The sequence below is a fragment of the Nicotiana tomentosiformis genome, chromosome 3 (genome assembly GCF_000390325.3).
Source record: "Nicotiana tomentosiformis chromosome 3, ASM39032v3, whole genome shotgun sequence".
Classification (NCBI taxonomy): domain Eukaryota; kingdom Viridiplantae; phylum Streptophyta; class Magnoliopsida; order Solanales; family Solanaceae; genus Nicotiana; species Nicotiana tomentosiformis.
Genome location: NC_090814.1, coordinates 19,044,060 through 19,067,125, shown reverse-complemented (window position 1 = coordinate 19,067,125; position 23,066 = coordinate 19,044,060). Strand labels below are relative to the sequence as shown.

The window sequence follows — 23,066 nt, the reverse complement described above, 5'->3', positions numbered from 1 at the left end:
GGTCGAGCACTTGCAAGGGTTAGTTTCGAAATATGATTGAACAGAGGGGGGGTTGTACCTTAGCAGTAGTATCGTTTTAGGCATTACACATTCCAATTGCTTGGTGGTTGATTGCCATTTTATCAGACCGAGCTTGTAGGATTTCCGCTATATGGCCGGTATCGGTCTCTGGTCGACCTTTGGTTGGTAGTTCTTTTAGTAACAGATCTAGAAACCTACTAGTCGTCTTCGACTTTTATTTTGAATTAATATCGATTGTGCACATCGGCCCAAGTAATAGCTGGGTACTCGATCAGATTATGCTTCAGCCACCGTGAAGTCATCGAGCTTCATTCGTTTAGACCCTGAGTGAAAGCTTGAACAGCCCAATCGTCTGTGACTGGTGGCAGATCCATTCGTTCCATTTGAAAACGAGATATGAACTCCCTTAGCATCTCGTTATCCTTTTGTATTACCTTGAACAGGTCCAACTTTATGGTCTCGACCTTTTATGGCCCAGACATGTGCTTTTATGAAGCAATCTGCAAGCATAGAAAAAGAATCAAAAGAGTTAGATGGTAAATTATGATACCATATCATTGCCCCCTTTGACAAGGTTTCACCGAATTTTTTCAATAATACAGATTCGATCTCATCATTTTCTAGATCGTTTCCTTTAATGGCATATGTGTAAGAGGTGACATGTTTGTTGGAGTCGGTTGTCCCATTATACTTAGGAATTTCGGGCATGCGAAACTTCTTTGGGATTGGTTTAGGGGTCACGCTCGGGGGGAAAGGCTTCTGTATGAATGTTTTGGAATCTAAGCCTTTCAATATCGGGGGTGCCCCCGAGATTTGATCAACCCTGGAGTTGTACGCTTCCACCTTTTTGTTGTTTTGTTCGATCCGTTTTGTCAATTCTTCGAACATCTTAACAACTCCTGGATTAGTCCCTGATTCTTGTCCGTTTGACCTTGATACAACTGGCTCTGTTCTGTGGGTGATCTCTCGGGGTGGAGTGGGCTCTGGTCTGCTCGGTACCTGTGTTTGACTCTGCAACGGAGCTATCGCTACCTGTTGAGCTTGCAACATTTCGAAAATCATACGCAAGCTGATTCCGTTTTCCTCAATGTTATGGGTGTCTCGAGGTGCAGATCGAGTACCGTCATGAATGCTATTTTCAGGTTCAGAAAGTAGGTTTGCCTCAATAGCCACATGCGAATTGATGTCCATCGGTACTTCGATTCGAGCTCCAGCGGCGTTGACAATTTCGGTACTGGGTGTCAAGTTGTTGTTCTCATCTTGAGGACCAGCTTCGTTGTCGTTAGGTAAGGCCAATTGATTGATAGTTAATCGTTTCTAATCCGAAATCCAAGATACTTTCGGAAACAAGCGCAAAACGATGTGTTTTTGCAGATTCGTATCAAATAACCACTGTTATCCTTAGCCCTACGGTGGGCGCCAAACTGTTTACCCGAAAAACGGATAGAGTTGAATTTGTACGTAGTTATAAGGATATGTGGTATAGCTTAATACAACTCGTAAGGACAAATAGAAATATCAAATATGGATTACAAAGAATGCAAAATAAGCAAGGTTGGAAAGAGGATGATTTTTAGGACTAAGCAAAATAAATCAATTAATGAAGCCTAAACGAATAATCTTTCAATATAGGAGAATATGGTGCTGGTCGGTATCGCTTCTAGAGCTCGAAATCATCTCTTTATAGTTCGATTCGGACCCGAGCTCGATAATGACTTCGAACTCGGTGTTTGACCTATACCTGAAATCTGAAGCTCGTTCATACCATCTTCGGAACCCATCTTGATATTACGAAGTCTTTTTTCGATCCATTATATTTCGACCTCGATCAATCGTACGAAGACCGAAATCTATTTGACCGTATACACATTCATAAATCAGCAACTCAAGCCTAAACAACTTAAGAACTTTTCTTTCGTCAAACATCTTGAACCTTCCAAAGCACCTTCTTGCAATGATTATTATTTGACAAGAGTGATTTCTATGTATGTGTGAAATAACAATAGTGTTCAACAGCCGCAATGCGGTGCCTTTTATAGGAGTAAGTTGGCCGACTTATTCTTAAGTCAAAGGCGGCCCAACGAGTTTTGTGGCCTAAATCTAAACTTTACGAGGGGCCTTAACTTTCTTTTTCACAAAAAAAATATGATTTATTTGAAGTTTATTTTTCTAGCTTTTCTTAGATACAAACTTATTAATAAATTTTTTTAATCAATAACTCCTAATAAGTCTTTTTAATTGACAATATAGCTAATCCATTTAACCTTTCTTGAGAAATTATTAATCTTATGTAACATTTTATCAATTTTAATTTTAAAAACTTATTTTTGCTGAAGCGACGTTAACTAAAGTTATTAACATAATTCCATAAGCAATAAAGGCATTTGAAAGAGAATCAAATCTTTTTATTTGACTGAGTGTATTAATTAAATTGTTACCTTCTAATTGTAGTATATTTCTTCATACTTTTAATTCAGAAAATAAATCTAAACCATTAATATCGAATTGATTATTATGCTTTAAGGAACATTCAAGATTAAGGCAATATTTTTTTTAAATTTTCATCTAGTGATCTTAATTTTTACCGCTAAATAGAAAATTAAAATATTTTCATATGCTTCGAATTGTTCAAATTTATTTTTGAAGTAAAAAAATAGCCTTGTCTACTATGCATAAAAGTAATCAACTCCAAAGGACTCTTCGAAAGATTTTAAGATTTATTATCAAATTGTTTGATTGTTTCTCATCAAATTGTTTATTTCTTTATATCACACGCGGGTTCAATATTCATTTCAAGTGTAATTTTCTTGGCAGACATCATAGCAATTGCAAATCATTCTTCTCTATATTTATTAAATAAAGAAATCATTTTTTTTATTTCATAGAACCTTTTTTTAAACTTATACATAGCCTATTAACTGTAACAAAAAATGGGGTATCCACAAATGTGGAGCCTAAAGCAGTTGCTTTACTTGCTTTATGGAAGGGTCGCCTGCTTCAAGTGATTGAATAATTTGGTTAAGGAAAATAATCTTATCAGGACATGATTTCCTCAAATATCTCAAACTTATTATACTCCTCCTTTTATGCAAGTGTAGCAATTAATGATGCTTTATTATACACAGGTTCCTTCGGGTAGTAACATGTTTGCAGCCCAAGCAACAAAACCTTCACGGAATCCTGCTTGCATTAGGAATTATAGTTTTATCTTCTAATCAACGCACTTCACGAACCTGGTTCTTTTAATATCTACTTGTCAGATATGCAACCCTTGTACGTTAAACAAATAACTTCAAGAGGCCTGGTTCGTAGACAATTATTTGTTAATCTATCAAAATTAGTTCTAAGCTCAATTCCACAAAAACAATTGGTTAATTTTGGTTAAGTACTACTAATCATAATTAAGTAAGGTGACAAGTGTTATTTGGTGCGGATAAGTTTTTACATAGTAAATAAAGAGAAAGAGAAAGACGTATTAGGTATAAGCCTCTGCACGATTCCTTATTTTATGCTAATCCTTTGTACTCCATCCGTTCAAATTTATGTAAACATGTTTGATTTGGCACGAATTTTAAGAAAAAATGAAGACTTTTGGAATTTGTGATCCTAAACAAGTCAAAAAGGGACCCAGAGTATTTGTGTGATTATAAAAGCTTCTCATTAATGGTAGAATTGTAAGTTTAAGCTAAATTATTTTCAAATTTAGAAATAGATCATTATTTTTGGAACGGACCAAAAAGGAAATATGTTCACGTAAATGGGAAATGAGGTAGTAATAGTTTAAGGCAATTTTCAGCGATGGCTAAAGAAACCATGTTACTACTTAATTACTGCCCCTTGATTTTTGAGCTCCTATATATTCCTTTCTTTGATTTACTCTAAGTAAGAAGTACCAATCATCTTTTATATCAACCTTCATCTAAATCACCTCCTAATATACCTTGATTTGAGCTCCTTCTCTTTCTATCTTCATTTCATTCCTTGAAACCACCATTCACCATTTATATACATCAACATTCATTTCGTTACTACCCTTTGATTTGACCTCCTCCTGTTGCTTAATTTCTTCTTTCCTTTGCTTGATACCATCAATCACAAAAATGGAAGTCGGGTATATCGCATCACCAGTAATTCTAGGACATGAGGACGAAGCGGAAACGCTCCTCAAGCGACTTGTAGGAAGACCAAAAGAATTAGACATTGTACCTATTGTCGGAATGCCTGGATTGGGCAAGACGACTTTAGCTACAAAATTGTATTCTCATGAAACTGTAATGGGGCATTTTGATGTCCGTTCATGGTGCTGTATTTCACAAGTGTATGACCGGAGAAAGGTACTATCAGAGATTTTGAAACGACTTGACAAGCAGAATACAGCAAGAGAAGAAAGTGATCCCAGCGAATGGGCCGATGAGCTACGCAAATTATTGAAAGGAAAGAGATATCTCATTGTAGTAGATGATCTGTGGAGCATTGATTCATGGGATGACTTGCGAACAATTTTCCCGGATGATAACAAGGGAAGTAGGATTGTTTTGACTACTAGGCTAAACGATGTCGCTTCCTACACCTCAAATAATCCTCACCATCTTCGACATCTTACAGAAGAAGAAAGTTGGGAGCTATTGAAGAAGACAGTATTCGAGGAAGAAAGTTGTCCCGATGAACTTGAAGAGATCGGAAATGAAATTGCAAGCAGTTGTTTAGGTTTACCTCTTGCAATAGTTTTGACAGCAGGGCTTCTTGCCAGGGGAGAAAAGGAAGTGGGTTACTGGAAAGAAGTCACTCTAAATTTGAGTTCAAACCTTTTTCATGATGCGAAATGGTTAATGGAGGTAATCGAATTGAGCTACAAGTATTTGCTTCATCATTTGAGACCATGTTTCCTGTACTTTGGAACATTTCTCGAGGATGAAGAAATACCAATATGGAAGTTGATACAATTATGGATCTGCGAAGGATTTATACCCCACAATGAGTTCATTGAGTTGACAAGCTTGGAACATGTTGCGACAAGTTACTTACTGGAGCTTATTGGGAGTAACCTTGTAACGGTTGCCAAAAGAAGTTCCTTGGGCAGACTCAAAGTTGTTCGTGTTCACGATCTCATACATCAGTTTTGCTCGAAAAAAGCTCAAGAAGAAATACATTTACTACAGATTTATGGGTAAGAAATATACTCTTCCTGATCCTTGGCTCTATTCTTTCTTCCTTAATTTTGCTTCTCATCTACTTACGTTATTGTTATTGGTAGATCCCGCAGTTCTGGCTATAATAATCCTCAAGTTGCAACTGATATGACTTCTTGGCGCATTGTTTGCTCTGATATACATAATTTTATGATGTGGAATCCTCCCACGGAAGGTACTCATTCTTTGCGCTTCACTGTCTCTAGTAGCGCCATCCGCTCAACAGAACAATTTGAGGACTCCTTAGAAGCTTTCAAATTATTAACAGTGCTGGATTTGGAGAATGTTAAAGTCATTGATTCATTTCCCCAAGGAATTCTACTCTTGATTCATTTAAGGTACCTGTCAATAAGTGGTGCTTTTCGTGAAGTTCCATCAGCTATAAACTTTCTTGTCAATTTAGAGACATTGATTTTGAAGAGTGTTGATCGCTGGGTTAAGCTACCAAAGACCATATGGGATATGGTTAACTTGAGGCATTTGCAACTATCTGGTATATCTCGTTTTTGGTGTTCATCTTTACCTGAAAATTCACAAAACCCTTCCCAATTAGGAAAGCTGGAAACTTTATGCACAGTTAGGTTTCATCTTCCTTATGACAACCCCATTATAAGTCATATACTACGTAATATTGTAAAATTGGTATGCGTGATCCGTGATGATGATTTCGAATCCCAGTCATGCCAACCAGTTTTTCAGTCTCTAGATCGACTGCAATCACTTTCTCTCAATTATTATAGTCATAATATTGCACTTTCTCGACGAGAGTTTGACTTCCCATCAACTCTCAGAAAATTGACACTGCTCTATTTCGACTTTCGCGATCCATGGAGAAGAATTTCGACCATTGGAGAGCTACCTAACCTTGAAAACTTAAATCTAGATAGTTGCCACATTGAGGAGGACAAGTGGGATGTCAATGTCGGGGAGTTTCGTAATCTTAATATCCTGAAACTACAGTCTCTGGGAATTGTCAAATGGAATGCCTCGGAGGATGCTTTCCCGAACCTCAAGCGGCTAGTGTTGCGTCATTGTGGTAAACTAGAAAGCATACCTTCTAGTTTTGAGAGCTTGTATTCACTACAGTTAATTGAAGTGGAGAATTGCAGCCAATCTAGCACGAATTCTGCTATGGAAATTAAGGAAACACAAATTGAAGAGATGGGAAATGCCCAATTCAATGTCATTATCTCAGATTCATGATGCAGCAACTAAGAGAAAGATTCTTGATCTGGTGATCTCATTACGTACGTAGTGGTGTCTACTACATACGGTATATTGACATTGGTGTAACCTTACGGTGGAAAGCCAATTTACTCGCTTTGCTTTCATTTGTTGTTTCGGTAGTGAAAGAATTAGATTCCGGTTGACGCAGATCCATGTCAAAATTTGATTTAATATATAGTTGACATATATTTGAATCTTAAAATTAATAAAGAGGAAGAGGCACGACGGTAGGACTCTTCCTAACGGTTGCATCGCTTAATTAGAGTATTAATTAAAAGAAGTTGGTGAGGAAACTCCCGCGCACAGAACTTGTATCCTTCTTCTCTTCTCAATTCCTTAGAGAGTTCTTGTGAAGATTCTCGTGAGGATTTCTTCCTCGAAAAGAATTAGAATAGTCTTCTGTAACAAGGTACGATTTTATAGATTCTGAGCTTTTTCGGTATATACATGTAATTGCACTATTTGACTAGTGAAACAAATGTAAATGGATCTTTTCAAACTATGCCTTCTTAATTGTTGTTTTTCTTCATTGGTTTTCTTCCTACTCTATATCTTCATTCTTTCGTGACATTGCGGTGACAAAGCCAAGCCAACTGTAGACGACAATGACACTGGAAAAAGGAGTCCGAAACCTAATTGTGGTGTTTTTGGACTCAAGCGACTAAAATAGGTAAAAAAAAAAAAAAAAAAAATAGGCACCATTTTATATATAGCGCGGTGAATAACGGCACATTTGTCCGTTAAGATATAGTGCGGTGAATAGCCGCGCTATATTTGAACTTAAAATAGGCGGGAAGGTATAGCGCGCATAAATACCGCACTATACTATAGCGCGTATATATGCGCGCTATACCTATATAAAAAAGCGTGCCTTCTTCTTCCTTCCCCAGAGACGCTATCCCCTCTTTCCCAATTTTATATTCCAGCTCCCCCCTCCCCTCCCCCCCCCCCCCCCCCATTTTTTAACGAAAAAAGCTCGGTTGGAGCCCACCGGTCCTACAAAAATTGTAGATTCTCGGTATTGTAGCAAGCTAACATCGTATCTAATGCGTTATTGCGTAGTGAGTTACTCGTTTCGGCTCCAAATCATCAAATCTTCAACTTTAAAAAAAAATTAAAATTGAGGTATTCCGACTTATTTTTTGTTAAATCTCATGTATAAAAAATGCCTATTAGTTATTTTTACTGTGTTCTATATTATTTCGTGATTGTTTTTGCGATTTAATTAATTTATTATTTTTTATCCGGATTATATTATTAGTGTGCTAAAAAAATTAGTAAAATTGAGAAATTGTATTTATGAATAATTAATGTTTTTAGTTGTTATAAAAAAAATGGTAATTAGTTATTTTTTACTGTGGTATATGTATTTTCGTGAATGTTTTGTGATTAAATTAATTTATTATTTTTTATCGAGATTAGATTATTTATGTGCTAAAAGATTAGTACAACAACAACAACAACAACAACAACAATAACGACCCGGTATAATAATCTCACTAGTGGGATTTGGGGAGGGTAGTGTGTACGCAGACCTTACCCCTACCTTGGGAGTAGAGAGGCTATTTCCAATAGACCCTCAGCTCCCTCCCTACAAGAACTCCCTATCTTGCTCTTGGGGTGACTCGAACTCACAACCTCTTGGTTGGAAGTAAAGGGCGCTAAACACTAGTGGATAAATTGTTAGTAAAGTAGATAAATTATTATTTTAGGAATAATTAATCTTATTTAGATGTTATTGTTGTACATATATTAATATGTGACTTTAATGTTGTTTAGTTCCATGTAATGTTATGTTGTGTCTGTAATTGTAATGTAGTGCACTTTAGCGTAATAAAATGTAGTGCCCTTTTGTGTAGTATCTTTATAGTTATTGAAATTAATCATTTAATTATCTGTTAGCCTAATAAATATCTAAAAAAGATGATAGTTCAAACATAAACTCGCTCGAATTCTAGTAAACAAACGTAAGAAAATAACATTAAAAAGCAACAATATTTGTCAAAGTATTTTTATATGAATATTTAATAATTAAAGCATCTATTGTTATGAAAATTATTTATTTAATTCTATTATACTAAAACATAAGTGACTAAGAAAACTAACATATATAATAATAAAGTAACATATAAAATAAGAAACAAACATATAAAATAAGAAACTAACATATAAAATAATAAACATACATATAAAATAGTAAACTAACATATAAAATAATAAAGTAACATATAAAATAATAAATTAACATATAAAATTATAATATAGAAAATGTATCAACCTAAGTAACAATTTAGTAAAAATATCGAATAAATTTTGATATTAAAGATATTGCAATATATTTAAAGATGTTAAGCAATTAAAAAAAAAAATACTTTAATTAATGTTGTTCAATTTATAGTCATCGTCATGAAGTTTCTGCTTGTGCATCCCGGACCTACATCGCTAGAGCTACTGTTGCTACATGCCGAGCATAGGTCTTCATACATATGGGATGGGAAGTGTTTGTCCCAGACATTCCGCGGTAGACGTATAGACGATATGTGAGAGTTTATTAGGGCCCACGCACTCCATCCATGTATAGTTAGACGCCTTCAGGATACGGGTTTCTACAGGATCATAGAGATCGGCCGGTTGCAGTTCAACTGGGCGTTGATCACGGCTATGATAGAGCGGTGGCGACCGGATACGCACACGGTTCATCTACCCATCGACGAGGCTACCATCACGCTTGAGGACGTGGAGGTTCTTTTTGGTCTGCCGGTTAATGGACTACCTGTAGCTTACCCGCATGCTCTTAGAGAATATACGGGATTGCATTACCTGCAGATGTTGCAGCGGCTCACCGGTTTCCAACCAGCGGAGGAGGCTACATTGAGTGGGGCCAGTCGTTTGCAGTTGACGCCCGTCCGGCAACATCTGGAGGCGATGGATGCGGGCATTGCGGATGATTCTCCGGCAGAGGTTATCGACCGGTACATGAGATTGTTGATGTTGCTGATGTTTGGTGGTGTATTATTCCCGAACACTCTGGGAAACCTAGTCACCTTGAGATTTCCTCATCATCTTGAGCGGTTAGATGATTTACCTAGTTACAGCTGGGGTGCAGCTGTTTTAGGTTACCTGTATAGGCAGATGTGCCGGGCGAGCATGGGCACCTAGAGAGACGTTGCCGAATTTTTGCCGCTGCTGCAAGTGAAAATATAGTCAATTCATTTCATGATTATAACATATATAGTAAAATAATAACTTAAATTTTACGTCCACAATGTATATTAGGTTTGGGCCTGGGAGTGGTTCCTGCAGTTCCAGCCACCTCTACCACCTATCACTCCGGATGCACCACCTCCACAGTTTCTCTCTTTAGCTAGGAGGTAGGTTGATAGGCAAGGCTACAGACGGGAGGTCGAGGCTCGACATCATCTCCCCTATTAGAGGGATTTGTTGGATTTGCTTGAAGGCGCGCAGGTACATGTATACTTAAGTTTACTTGGCCTGGTTTTATATGTGTTGCATTTACTCACGATTTTTGTGTTTAATTAATAGTTTATATGATGGCAGCGACGCACTCATAGCTGGTTTGCCCGATTATTTCTCCCATGAATAAGCTATGTGGAGCTCTTCTGTCCCACCGATATGTCTCGATATTGTCGAGCATCATACCACCGAACGAGTCCTTCGCCAGTTTGGTCGACTGCAGCTTGTACCTATTCCACCCGCTTGGCTTAGGACACATTACCAGCGGGATGATTGTTCCAGGTTTGACCAGACATACATGGACTGGCTAGAGGCCCAGATTCAGGTTTAGGACCAGAGGTATGACCTGATTCCTCCACCCCCTACACCTGAACGTATGGATGGTGAGCATGAGCATATGGGCTGGTACCGCAGCGTTACCCAACTTCATGTCGGGAATCCCGTTCATCGCGCTGGTGGTCGGTATATTCAATACGTTGGGAGGCATGAGGCACTGGTATGTTATTTGTTATACTTAATTATAATGTTAAATTATTTGACATTTTATACAGGTTATTGGATTACATCAGTTCCACCAGCTAGGACTGTAGATGATGCAGTATACCGGCGAGGGAGCGGCAACTTTGCACGAGTATGGCCATCAGGTTATAGATCTGACTGCCCAGACATTGAGGCGTGCCCGAGATGATAAGTGATTAGGATACGAGGCTGCTTATGTGCCGCCATAGGACTACCATCGGGTGCCACCAGTGGAGCCTGAACGTGGTAGACGTGAAAGGCGTGGTCAGAGAGGAAGGGGTGTCCCGCGAGGTCGTGGTGGCCGGCGAGGACGAAGTCCCCCGCAAGGGGGCGTTGAGGCACCCGTGGAGGATATTAGAGATGATCAGCCAAGTGACCACCCTGAGCCACACGATGCTCCTCATGATATGTCGTCATTCAGCCTTCAGCTATCGCCAGGGACTTCACAGTTGGCCCCGTCAGCTCCATTGTTGATCGCGGGCACGACCATTACGCAGCAAGAGTGGAATCAGTATTTTTCTGATCGACCAGGGACATCGACGGTTGCTGAGGATCGTCCGATACGAGAGTTGCATAGTAGGCGACGACTGAGTTATGGCTCATCATCGAGGGCTGCTAAGGATGTTTCACATACTTCATCTACTCCAGTGCACCCCGATGTTCTAACATAGCAGTGTGTCGCTACTCCGGCATAGGTTTACTTTTATTACTATTATTTCTATTTGTTTTTATCTCATTAATTAGTCATCAGTATCTAAAGCGTTTTTATTTTTTTTAAAAACATCACCATCGCCCATCACGGAGGCCACTTTGTGCGATACTGACATGCCGGACACAGATGATTTGATTCAGGAGCCCACCGAGACCATGGTATGACCATTAAATATTTTTAGCTAACACGTACGTTAGTAATTTATATTTCATATACTAAAATATCTTCTTATTCCGTAGGTTACTGCTGGACCGATGACTGCTTCTACCGAGTCTGCCAGCTTTACCGACAATCATGCTGCAACGCATCCTCCGATAAAGAGGCGACGCGATGAGGATGATCCTGATAGCGTAGCCGGGCGAGATGGGATGCGCCTCAGGCCAGCCAATGCTTTAAAGCATACAGGTTGTGGGACACATTGACATTTATTATCATCTGTATATATGCATTAAATATATAATAGTAATATTATCTATGTTTTACATAATTTACGCATGTGTTTTTGTTTCTTGGGTTATTTATTAGTTTAATACTACAACACAAAAAAAATGACAACTTATCATAATTTAAATTCGGTAGAATTAATGATAATACATGACACGTAAAACATAAAGATAAAATACTATACTCAACACATCCATGTATTTATTTAGTCACTATCGCCCATTATTCTGTGCTTCAACCACTTAAATTTCTCTTCTAACCTATTTTTTTCTTCTTCTGCCTCTTTTAGTTTCTCCTTTACTGCCGTAAGTTGTTGTTGTAGTTTAAAGATCTGGAGTTCGTATTCACCGGTCATATTCCAAACATAGTGCAAACATGATTTATAGTATTCCTGGTCAATGGGTTCATCATATCATTCTTGAAATTCACATTGATTTTCGTCCTACCAATGAGGATTATAAAACAATACTATTAATTAACATGTTATATAAAAAATATTAACAAACGTTTTTTCTAATATAATAACTTAAAAGTTGTTGACAGATCCAGCGTCTGCGCCCCAGATTGCAATTTGACCAACATGGCTTCAAAATCGCACGTTTACCACAATAATACCTTGGTACGTCATTGCGTCCAGATATTTCGTAATGCAAGAAAAATGAAAAATTAATGGAAAGTTTTTCTATTTGTTTCGTTAAGCGCAAATAATAACTAAAATGCGTTAGGCTTTTATAGGCAGCTAATACACATAACACATATTGGTGGCGCGCTATGTTTCGCGTGATAATGATTCTTTAGGGTATAGGACAACTTTTCCAGAACGAAAGCTTTTTCAGGTCGACAAGATAATACACATAACGCATACTGGTGGCGCGCTATGTTTCCCGTGCTAATGATTCTCTGGTGGCGCGCTATCGGCCAAATATGAATTTTACAAGTTATGAACCAACGACTAGTTGGAAATTGGTGTGTTGGATCATGGTGGTCCATCCGGGTGTCATCATCAACAGGATAATGTGCATCATAGGATATCAACACACTATGATTTGTAAGTGAAGTGATAAAGTGTATATGTAAAGTTTGGATGAATTTGAGAAACTCATTTTTTTATTGGTTGTGCAGTGAAAACGAGCAACTTGAAGGTCATGTCCTTACTCAATTTCCCTAAGACGACGTATTTAATTGGGATCTGGCAGATGCGCAGAGTCAGGAAGATAATAGTGATTATGACAACAATATTGATGAGTCTGGAGATGACACACCCTTCCCTGATGAGGGTGATGATGACCATGACGAGAATGCTGAACCTGATTTGACGATGGAGCATGCTCCACCTACCATTAGACCAAGAGTATACGAGTCCCATGTGCCATTTCATTCAAGGGAGATTCCCTACCTTAATCATTTGCCAAGTATGCCGGATGTGGATGCCCTCACAAGGGATCTTGACGAAATTTGGACAGCAATGTAGGATGAATCTAGAGCAACGGTGTTGTCAAAGGGCATGCTTTTGCTGATAAAGCATGCCTAAGCAGGGTGGTGTGAATGTATAGCATAAAAGAGTGTCATGAGATCGTAGTTCATGAGTCATCTCCGGAAGTATACACGGTTATTTATCGTAGATGGTTTCAAGGTTGTAATTGGATGCTGCGTGCGAGGAAGTTGAGTGGGTAAATACATCTGCACCCACAATTGTGAAACGGACACATTCAGTGGGAATCATTTTAACTTGAATGTTGACTTGATTTCTCTTGTCTTGATTCCACACATTGAAGCGTCCATAAGGTACAAGATCAAAGAGTGTATAATATATGTCTACCAGGTATATGGATGTGACATTACTAAAAGAAAGGCATTTCTCGGGTGCAAACGTGCGTTTGAAATTGTTTATGATAACTGGGATAAGTCCTTTGCTTCTCTACCCAGGTACATGGCCACATTGCAATACTTTAACCCCGGGACTGTTGTTGAATGGAAACTTGAGCGGAGTCTGAGAATACCAGATATGTGTTCTGGCCATTTAAATCAGCCATTGATGGTTTTGTGCATTGTCGGCCGGTAATATCCATAGATGGCACTCATGTCTATGGAAAGTATGATATTAAGTTGTTGATCACCATTGTAGTAGATGCTAATGGAATTATATTTACCCTAGCATTTTCTATTTGTGCAAATGAAAGCCATGAGACGTGGACATTATTTTTTAACTACTTGAAGGAGCACGTTGTCAGACAACGTTCATGTATTTGTCTAATATCTGATCGGCATGACTGTATTTTAAGTTCTGTATAGAATTTGCGTGCATGGCAAGAACCGTATGCCTACCATCGTTACTGTGTGAGGCACCTGAATGCCAACTTCCAGAGGGATTATCCGAACAAAGACTTGCATGATTTAATGTGGATGGCTGCAATAGATCACCAAGAGTTTAAATTCAGGAGGGAAATAGAATTGATCAGACAGGAAGACCAAGGAGACTATAGTTGATTGATGCGACATGAGCTTGACAAGTGGATTTTGCATGCAGATGGTGGAATAAGATGGGGAATTCTGACTACAAATATGTCAGAATCTTTCAACGCGTTATTGAAGTCTGCACGTGGATTGCCTGTCACTGCCACGGTGCGGATGTCATTCAAGCAGATGGCAGAGAGGTTTGTTGAAAGATCTAGAGGTGCATCGTCATTGATGGAAATGGGTGTTGAATTTATGCTGTCACGACCCAATTTCAACTATAGGTCATGATGGCGCCCAACACAATAGCTAGGCAAGCCAAGTTAATAAATTAAGCATATATTGACAAAATTTAAAACTAAGCAAATAATAAAACCCAAATTCTACCAAGGTGTGTGCCAAGACCTGATGTCACAAGTGTATGAGCATCTAGTAGATTATACAAAACCTCAAATACTGTCTGAAATAAAATAGACAGAATGAAAAATATAAGGAGAGACACTGGTAGCTGCAGAACGGCTCATAAAGACAGCTCACCACCATGTCCCTAGATAGCGTGGGTGTAAGACGATAGGTCCCCCACTAGTATTTGTCTCATGTCCTGCACAAAAAGTATAGCAAATGTAGTATGAGTATGTAAACAATATGTACCCAGTAAGTATCAAGCCTAATCTCGAAGTGGTAGAGACGAGATGGCCGACTTTGACACTCACTATGGGTCAATGATAATAATGGAAATACAACTAGGATATTTAAATCAGCATGATTTACATAATTTAAAATAATTTATTTAATCAGTGAAAATAATCAAATTCCTTCAAATGCATCAATCCTCAGTATATTAATTAAATTCCTTCAATTCAAATAATTTCCAATTTATCAAGTAAATATGATTTACAGGAATATCAATTAATTCTTTAACAAGAAAGAATAATAATTCATTAAATTCCAAGGATTTTTCAATTTATCAATTAGCTTCGCAAACTGAAATAACTATTAAAGTATCGTGTAATTATTATTATTAAGCACGATTTCTGCCGAGAACGTACGGCCCGATCCAGAGTGTCATGTACACTGCCGAGGGATGTGCGGAGCGATCCATAGATGCATCTATCCTGCCGAGGCATTCGGCCCGCTCCACAAGAAAGGAGGACATTTTCTCATGTGCCTCCGGAAGGAGAGTATATTTATTATAAGATAAATTCAGGAGGAAGAATAATTTCTTTAATTAATTAATTAATTAATTAAACAGAAAATCAAGCATATGAGATTTTCATCCTTTAATATATTTATCTAACAATTCGCAATATATTCATATATGTCAATTAATATTAATTAAATAAAAAATATAATTTACATAAGTAATTCATGCTTTGAGTCCTAAACTACCCAAACTTTAGCATTAATAGTAGCTACGCACGGACTCTCATAACCTCATGCGTACGTAGCCCCGGCAATTAGCAACAATTATTCAATTTAATCCCTATGGGATAATTTTCCCCTCACAAGATTAGACAAGAGACTTACCTCGTCTCAAAGTCCACTTTCCGATTATCGCGTCGCGTAAAATTCTCGATTCAATGCCGAAAAATTCGAAACTATCCAAAAGTTATATAAAATAATTATATATGTTTAATAATTCAAAATTCATCTATTAATTAAATTACTCTATCCAAAATGGTAAAATTCCTAAAATTCACCCCGGGATCACGTGCCCGGATTTCGAAAATTTTCGGATGAAAACGTTACCCATAATCTCAAGAACTCAAATATATAATTTCTATCCAATTCCATAACCATTTTCGTGGTTAAAAACTCATTTTTATAAAAATCTAGGTTTTTTTTTACCTAAACCCATGATTTTTAAGATTTACTAGTTATAATCTACTTATAATCTATGTATTTAACTCAAGGAGTGTGGAGTTAACTTACCTCCAAGTTGTTAGTTGAACTCCCTTCTCAAAAGCTCTAAAATCGCCCGAAAATGGACGAAAATTGGGCTCAAAATGTCTGAGCCCCGATTTTTAACCATTCTGCCAAGCAGTGGTTTCGCACCTGTGGAAGGGGTACTGCACATGTGGCTTTCGCACCTGCGGAAATTCCTCGCAGGTGCGAGTTCCACTCGCCTGGGCCACGGTCGCATCTGCGCAAAATTTCTCGCACCTGTGCGTTCTCAGATGCGCCCAATGTTCCGCACCTGCGATAGTATGCCTTCTTTCCCCTTTCCGCTTCTGCGATTGAAGCTTGCATCTGCGAGGGATGCACCTGCGGCGGTGCGAACGTACCAGAAGCAGAAAGCTTCAGCATTTTTCTCCCAAGTCCGAAATTGGTCCGAGCCTCGTCCGGTTAACACTCGGGACCCCCGGGGCCCTGCCCGAACATACCAAGAAATCATAAAATGGACTAGCTCGAACTCACGTAACGTGTAAAACAATATCAAATTTAAGAATCATACCCCAAACCAAATTTATTCAAACTTAAAATTTTTAAGTTCTTCAATTTACTTCCAATGCGCCGAAATATACTTAACCTACTCGGAATTATACGAAATTTTGCGTGCAAGTCTTAAATCACTATACGGAACTATTCTCAAACTCGGAATTCCAAACGGACTTCAATTACTCAAAATCCTACTCCAAACTAAATTTAAAGAAGTTTAAACCTTCAAATAGTTAATTTTTACTACTAAGCGTCAAAACGCTCTCGGGGTTATCCAAAACCCGATTCGAATATACGCCCAAGTCCAAAATCATCATACGAACCTATTGGAACCGTCAAATCCCGATTCCGGGGTCGTTTTCTCAAAATATTGACTGAAGTTAAACTTGACCTTTTAAGGCTAACTTAAGGAACCATGTGTTCCGATTTCAACACAAACGCTTCCAAATCCCGAACCAACCATCCCTGCAAGTCAATAATCATTAAAAGCACATACGGGAAATTTTATTTTAGGGAACGGGGTTCTAAAAGTTAAAATGACCGGTTGGGTCAATACATTCTCCACCTCTTAAACAAAAGTTCGTCCTCGAACGGGTTTAGAATAATACCTGGAGTGTTAAATAAGTGTGGATATTTGCTCTGCATGTCCTCCTCGGTCTCCCAAGTCGCTTCCTCAACTGGTTGGCCCCTCCACTGGACCTTTACTGCAGAAATCCTCTTGGACCTCAACTGACGAACCTGTTTATCAACAATGGCAAATTGATCTTCTTCATAACCCAAACTCTTATCTAGTTGAACTGTGCTGAAGTCCAACACATGTGATAGGTCAGCATGATACTTCTGGAGCATAGATATATGGAAAACCGAATGAACTCCCGATATACTGGGAGGCAATGCAAGCTCATAAGAACCTCCCCAACTCATCTCAACACCTCAAATGGGCCTATAAACCTTGGGCTCAATTTCCCCTTTTTCCCAAATCTCATGATTCCCTTCATCGGCGAAACCTTCAAGAGAACTTTGTCACCTACATAAATGATAAATCACGCGCTATCTGATCCGCGTAACTCTTCTGCCTGGACTATGCTATACGAAGTCGCTCCTGAATCAGCTTTACCTTTTCCAAGGCATCCTTTACCAAATCAGTACCATATAACTTAGCCTCACCGAGCTCAAACTATCCGATAGGTGAACGACATCGACGACCATATAAAGCCTCAAATGGAGTCATCTCGATGCTGGATTGGTAACTGTTATTATAAGCAAACTCGTCCAAAAGCAGGAAACGATCCCACTGAACTCCAAAGTCAATCACACATGCCCTGAGCATATCCTCCAAAATCTGAACTGTCCGCTCTGACTGCCCATCGGTCTGCAGATGAAAGGTTATGCTGAGCTCTACACGGGTCCCTAATTCACTCTGTACTACTCTCCAGAAATGTGAAGTAAACTGAGGGCCTCTATCTGATATGATGGAAATTGTCACACCGTGTAACAGAACTATCTCCTGAATATAAATCTGGGCCAACCTCTCTGAAGTATACGTAGTCACAACAGGAACAAAATGTGCCGACTTGGTCAACCTGTCAACAATGACCCAAACTGCATCAAACTTCCGCAAGGTCTGTGGCAACCCAACTACAAAGTCCATACTAATTCGTTCCCATTTCCACTCCGGTATAGTCATCTGCTGAAGTAGGCCACCTGGCCTCTGGTGCTCATATTTAACTTGCTGGCAATTTAGACACCTAGCTACATACTCAACTATGTCCTTTTTCATTCATCTCTACCAATAATACTGCCTCAAGATACGATACATCTTTATAGTACCTGGATGAAAAGAATACCAAGAACTGTGTGCCTCATCCAGGATCATTTTCCTCAGTTCATCCATATTAGGAACACACAAATGATCCTGGAGTCGCAGAACACCATCTACACCAATAGTAACTTCCTTGGCACCACCTAGTAGTACCGTTTCTCGTAGAACCATTAAGTGTGGATCATCATACTAGCTAGCCTTGATATGCTCAAACAGTGAAGACTGAGCTACGACACATGCAAGTACTCGGTTGGGCTCTGAAATATCTAGTCGCACAAGTCTGTTGGCCAAGGACTGAATATACGAGGCTAATGGCCTTTGCTCTGCTGAAATGAAAGCCAAACTACCCATACTCTCTGCCTTTCTGCTCAAGGCATCTGCAACCACATTTGCTTTGCCCAGATGATACAGGATAGTAATATCATAATCTTTTAGTAACTCCAGCCATCTGCCCTTCCTCAAATTTAGGTCCCTCTGCTTGAACAAATGCTGCAAACTACGATGATCAGTATAAACTTCACAGGACACCCCATAAAGATAATACCTCCAAATCTTAAGAGCGTGAACAATCGCAGCTAACTCCAAATCATGTACCGGATAATTTTTTTCGTGGGGCTTCAACTGACGTGAAGCATATACAATAACTCGCCCTTCCTGCATTAATACACAACCCAAACCAATGCGCGAAGCATCGCAATACACTGTATACATTCCCGAACTGGAAGGTAACACTAACACTGGTGTTGTAGTCAATGTTGTCTTGAGCTCCTGAAAGCTTGCCTCATATTCATCGAACCATCGGAACTGAACACCCTTCTGGGTTAATTTGGTCAAAGGTGCTGCAATAGATGAAAAACCTTCTACGAATCGATGATAATAACCTACTAAACCCAGAAAACTCCTGATCTCAGTCGCCGAAGTGGGACGATGCCAATTCTGAACCGCCTCAATCTTTCTGGGATCAACCTTAATACTATCACCCGATATAATATGCCCCAAAAATGCTATAGACTCTAGCCAGAACTCACATTTGGAGAACTTAGCATATAGTTTTTGTTCCCACAATGTCTGAAGCACTACTCTCATATGCTGCTCTTATTCCTCCTTACTACGCGAGTCGATCAAAATGTCATCAATGAAGACAATAAGAAATGAATCAATATATGGCCTGAATACCCTGTTCATCAGATCCATATATGCTGTCGGGGCATTAGTTAAACCGAAAGACATCACCAGAAACTCATAATGACCATATTTAGTACGGAAAGTAGTTTTTGGAACATCCGAATCTTGAATCTTCAACTGATGATATCCCGACCTCAAGTCGATCTTAGAGAACACCCTAGCACCCTACAACTGGTCAAATAGGTCATCAATACGTGGCAACGGGTACTTGTTCTTAATAGTAACTTTGTTCAATTGGCGATAATCAATACATATTCACATTGTGCCATCTTTCTTCTTCACAAACAATACTGGTGCACCCCCAAGGCGATACACTCGGTCTGACGAACCCTTTGGCTAGTAATTCTTCAAGCTGTTCTTTCAACTATTTTAATTCTTTCGGAGCCATCGATATGGTGGAATAGATATAGGCTGAGTATCTGGAGCCAAGTCAATACAAAAATCAATATCACAATCAGGTGGCATACCTAGAAGATCTGAAGGAAATACATCAGAGAACTCCCAAACTACAGGCACTGAATCAATAGCCGGAGTCTCTGCGGTGGTATCCCGAACATAAGCTAGATAAGCTAAAAAACCCTTCTCAACCATGTGTTGAGCCTTTATAAAAGAAATAACCCGATAAAATGGACTAACTGACGAACCCTTCCACTCCAGCCTAGGCAAAGATGGAATAGCCAAGGTAACAGTTTTGGCATGACAATCTAGAATAACATTATATGGAGATAACCAGTCCATGCCCAGAATAATTTCAAAATCGGTCATCTCGATAAATAAGAGATCTGCTCTAGTTTCATAACCACATAACATAATAATACAAGACCGGTAGATCCGGTTCACAATAACAGAATCGCCTACAGAAGTGGACACATAAATATGAGTACTCAAGGACTCTCGAGAAACACCCAGGAATGGAGCAAATAGAGATGACACATATGAATACGTGGATCCTGGATCAAGTAATACTGAGGCATCTTTGCCACAAACAGAAATAATACCTGTAACCACAGCATTTGAGGCCTCTGCATCTGGTCTAGCCGGAAAAGCATAGAACCGAGCTGGAGCACCAACTGGTTGGCCTCCGCCTAGCTGACCTCCACCTCTAGGACGGCCCCTACCCACCTATCCTCCACCTCTTAGTGGTCGGACTACCGGTGGAGCAACTGGTCCGGTAAGCATAGGTTCACCCTGTTGTACTGGTCTACCCCGAAGCCTGGGGCAAAACCTCTGCATGTGACTGGGATCCCCGTACTCGTAACAACTCTTCGTTGCGATGGGCTGCTGACTAAGAGTCTGGCCTTGGGGACCTAAATACCCACTGGGAGGACTCTGAATAGCTGGTGGGCGGTAAGAACTCTCTGGTATAGCACTGAGATAAGGTCTCACTGGAGCACCTCGAAGAGGTGGTGGTGCTAGAAATGGGGGTCTACTGGACTGCCCCTTCACGAACTGACCTCTGCCCCCAGACGGAGCACCTCTGAACTCTCCAGAATACTTGAACCACTTATCTCTCATAATCTGCTCTCGGCTCCGCTGACGTACACCCTCAATCCTCCGGGCTATCTCCACAACTAGCTCATAAGAAGTACCTATCTCAACCTCTCGAGCCATAGTGGCATGAATGCCAGTATGTAAACCCGCAACAAACCTCCGCACTCTCTCTGCCTCAGTAGGGAGTATCATAAGTGCATGGCGAGATAACTCAGAGAACCTCGCCTCATAATCGATCACTGACATCTGACCCTGCTGGAGCTGCTCAAACTGAAACTGCAACTCTTCCTTCTGGGAGGGTGGAATATACCTGTCCAGGAAGATACGGGTGAACCTGTCCCAAGTCATGGGAGGAGAATCTGCTGATCTGCCAAGAACATAAGACTGCCACCATCTACGGGCTCTGCCCTCTAGCTGAAAAGTAGCAAAGTCTACCCCATGAGACTCTAATATCCTCATATTGTGCAGTCTGTCCCTGCAATGATCAATGAAGTCTTGTGGATCCTCATGTCGCTCACCCCCAAAGACAGGAGGATGCAGTCTAGTCCATCTATCCAATAGCTTATGAGGATCGGCGGCTACAGCTTACCTGGGCTCAGGTGTATCTGCTGCCACTGGCTGGGCTCCACCCACGGGTAGTGCACCCTGGGTCTGATATATAGCAGCTGCCTGTCCATGAGCCTACGCAGTAGGGGTCTGTGCTCCCCCACCCGCCTGAGATGTGGCTGGGTCTACCGAAAATAAACCGGCCTGAGTCATATTATCCATGAACCGCAGCATACGACCCATGACATCCTGAAATCCCGGTGCAGATGTGAAATCCGCCGGATCTGTCTCTTCCACAAGCACCTCACCCTGCTCCTCAATAATGGGATTCTCTGCTGAACCCACTGGCGGCATAACTGGATCAGTCCTGGGACGTCCTCGCCCTCTACCACGGGCTGGAGCCCTCCCTCGGCCTCTAGCAACTGGGGGAGTAGCTCTTCCTTAGTCTGGAACCTCATTTGAGCGCGTTCTCACCATCTGAGAGAGAATAAGAGAAGGACATTTAGAACTACATCAATTGCACGATGGAATATGAAGAAAGGTAATTTCCTAACACCCTATAGCCTCTCGAAGATAAGTACAGACGTCTCCGTACCGATCCGTAAGACTCTATTAGGCCTGCTCATAACTTGTGAGACCTACATGAACCTAGTGCTCTAATATCATCTTGTCACAACCCAATTTCACTTATAGGTCGTGATGGCGCCCAACATTACAGCTAGGCAAGCCAAGTTAATAAATTAAGCATATATTGACAAAATTTAAAACCAAGAAAATAATAAAACCCAAATTGTAACAAGGTGTGTGCCAAGACCTGGTGTCAGCATCTAGTAGATTATACAAAACCTCAAATACTATCTGAAATAAAATAGACATAATGAAAAATACAAGGAGAGACACTAGTAGCTGCAGAACGGCTCAGAAAGACAGCTCACAACTATGTCCCTAGATAGCATGGGTGTAAGACGATAGGTCCCCACTAGTACTTGCCTCAGGTCCTGCACAAAAAGTGCAGCAAGTATAGTATGAGTACGTAAACAACGTATACCCAGTAAGTATCAAGCCTAATCTCGAAGTGGTAGAGACGAGATGGCCGACTTTGACAATCACTATGGATCAATAATAATAATGGAAATACAACTAGGATATTTAAATCAGCATGATTTACAGAATTTAAAATAATTTATTTAATCAGCGGAAATAATCAAATTCCTTCAAATGCATCAATCCTCAGTATCTTAATTAAATTCCTTCAATTCAAATATTTTTCAATTTATCAATTAAATATCATTTACAGGAATAACAATTAATTCTTTAACAAGCAAGAATAATAATTCATTAAATTCCAAGATATCAGTTAGCTTCGCAAGCTAAAATAACTATTAAAGTATCGTGTAATTATTATTATTAAGTACGATTTCTGCCGAGGACGTACGGCCCGATCCAGAGTGTCGTGTACACTGTCGAGAGACGTGCGGCGCGATCCATAGATGCATCTATCCTGCCGAGGCGTTCGGCCCGCTCCACAAGAAAAGAGGATATT

At 39.8% G+C, this 23,066-nt stretch overlaps 1 protein-coding gene across 2 annotated transcripts; it reads left to right on the top strand.

Moving 5' to 3' along the window:
- The first annotated feature begins 3,923 nt into the window (after nucleotides 1-3,923).
- Nucleotides 3,924-6,916, top strand: LOC104103801 (putative late blight resistance protein homolog R1B-16). 2 transcript variants are annotated; one of them, XM_009611738.4, is made up of 2 exons: nucleotides 3,924-5,188; nucleotides 5,285-6,916. In XM_009611738.4, the coding sequence occupies exons 1-2, from the start codon at nucleotides 4,122-4,124 to the stop codon at nucleotides 6,411-6,413; spliced, it is 2,196 nt and encodes a 731-aa protein (XP_009610033.1). In that variant the 5' UTR covers nucleotides 3,924-4,121; the 3' UTR covers nucleotides 6,414-6,916. The 2 variants fall into 2 exon arrangements, with proteins under 2 accessions (XP_009610033.1, XP_009610032.1); XM_009611737.4 differs by having other exon boundaries at nucleotides 5,276-6,916.
- The last annotated feature ends 16,150 nt before the right edge of the window (nucleotides 6,917-23,066 follow it).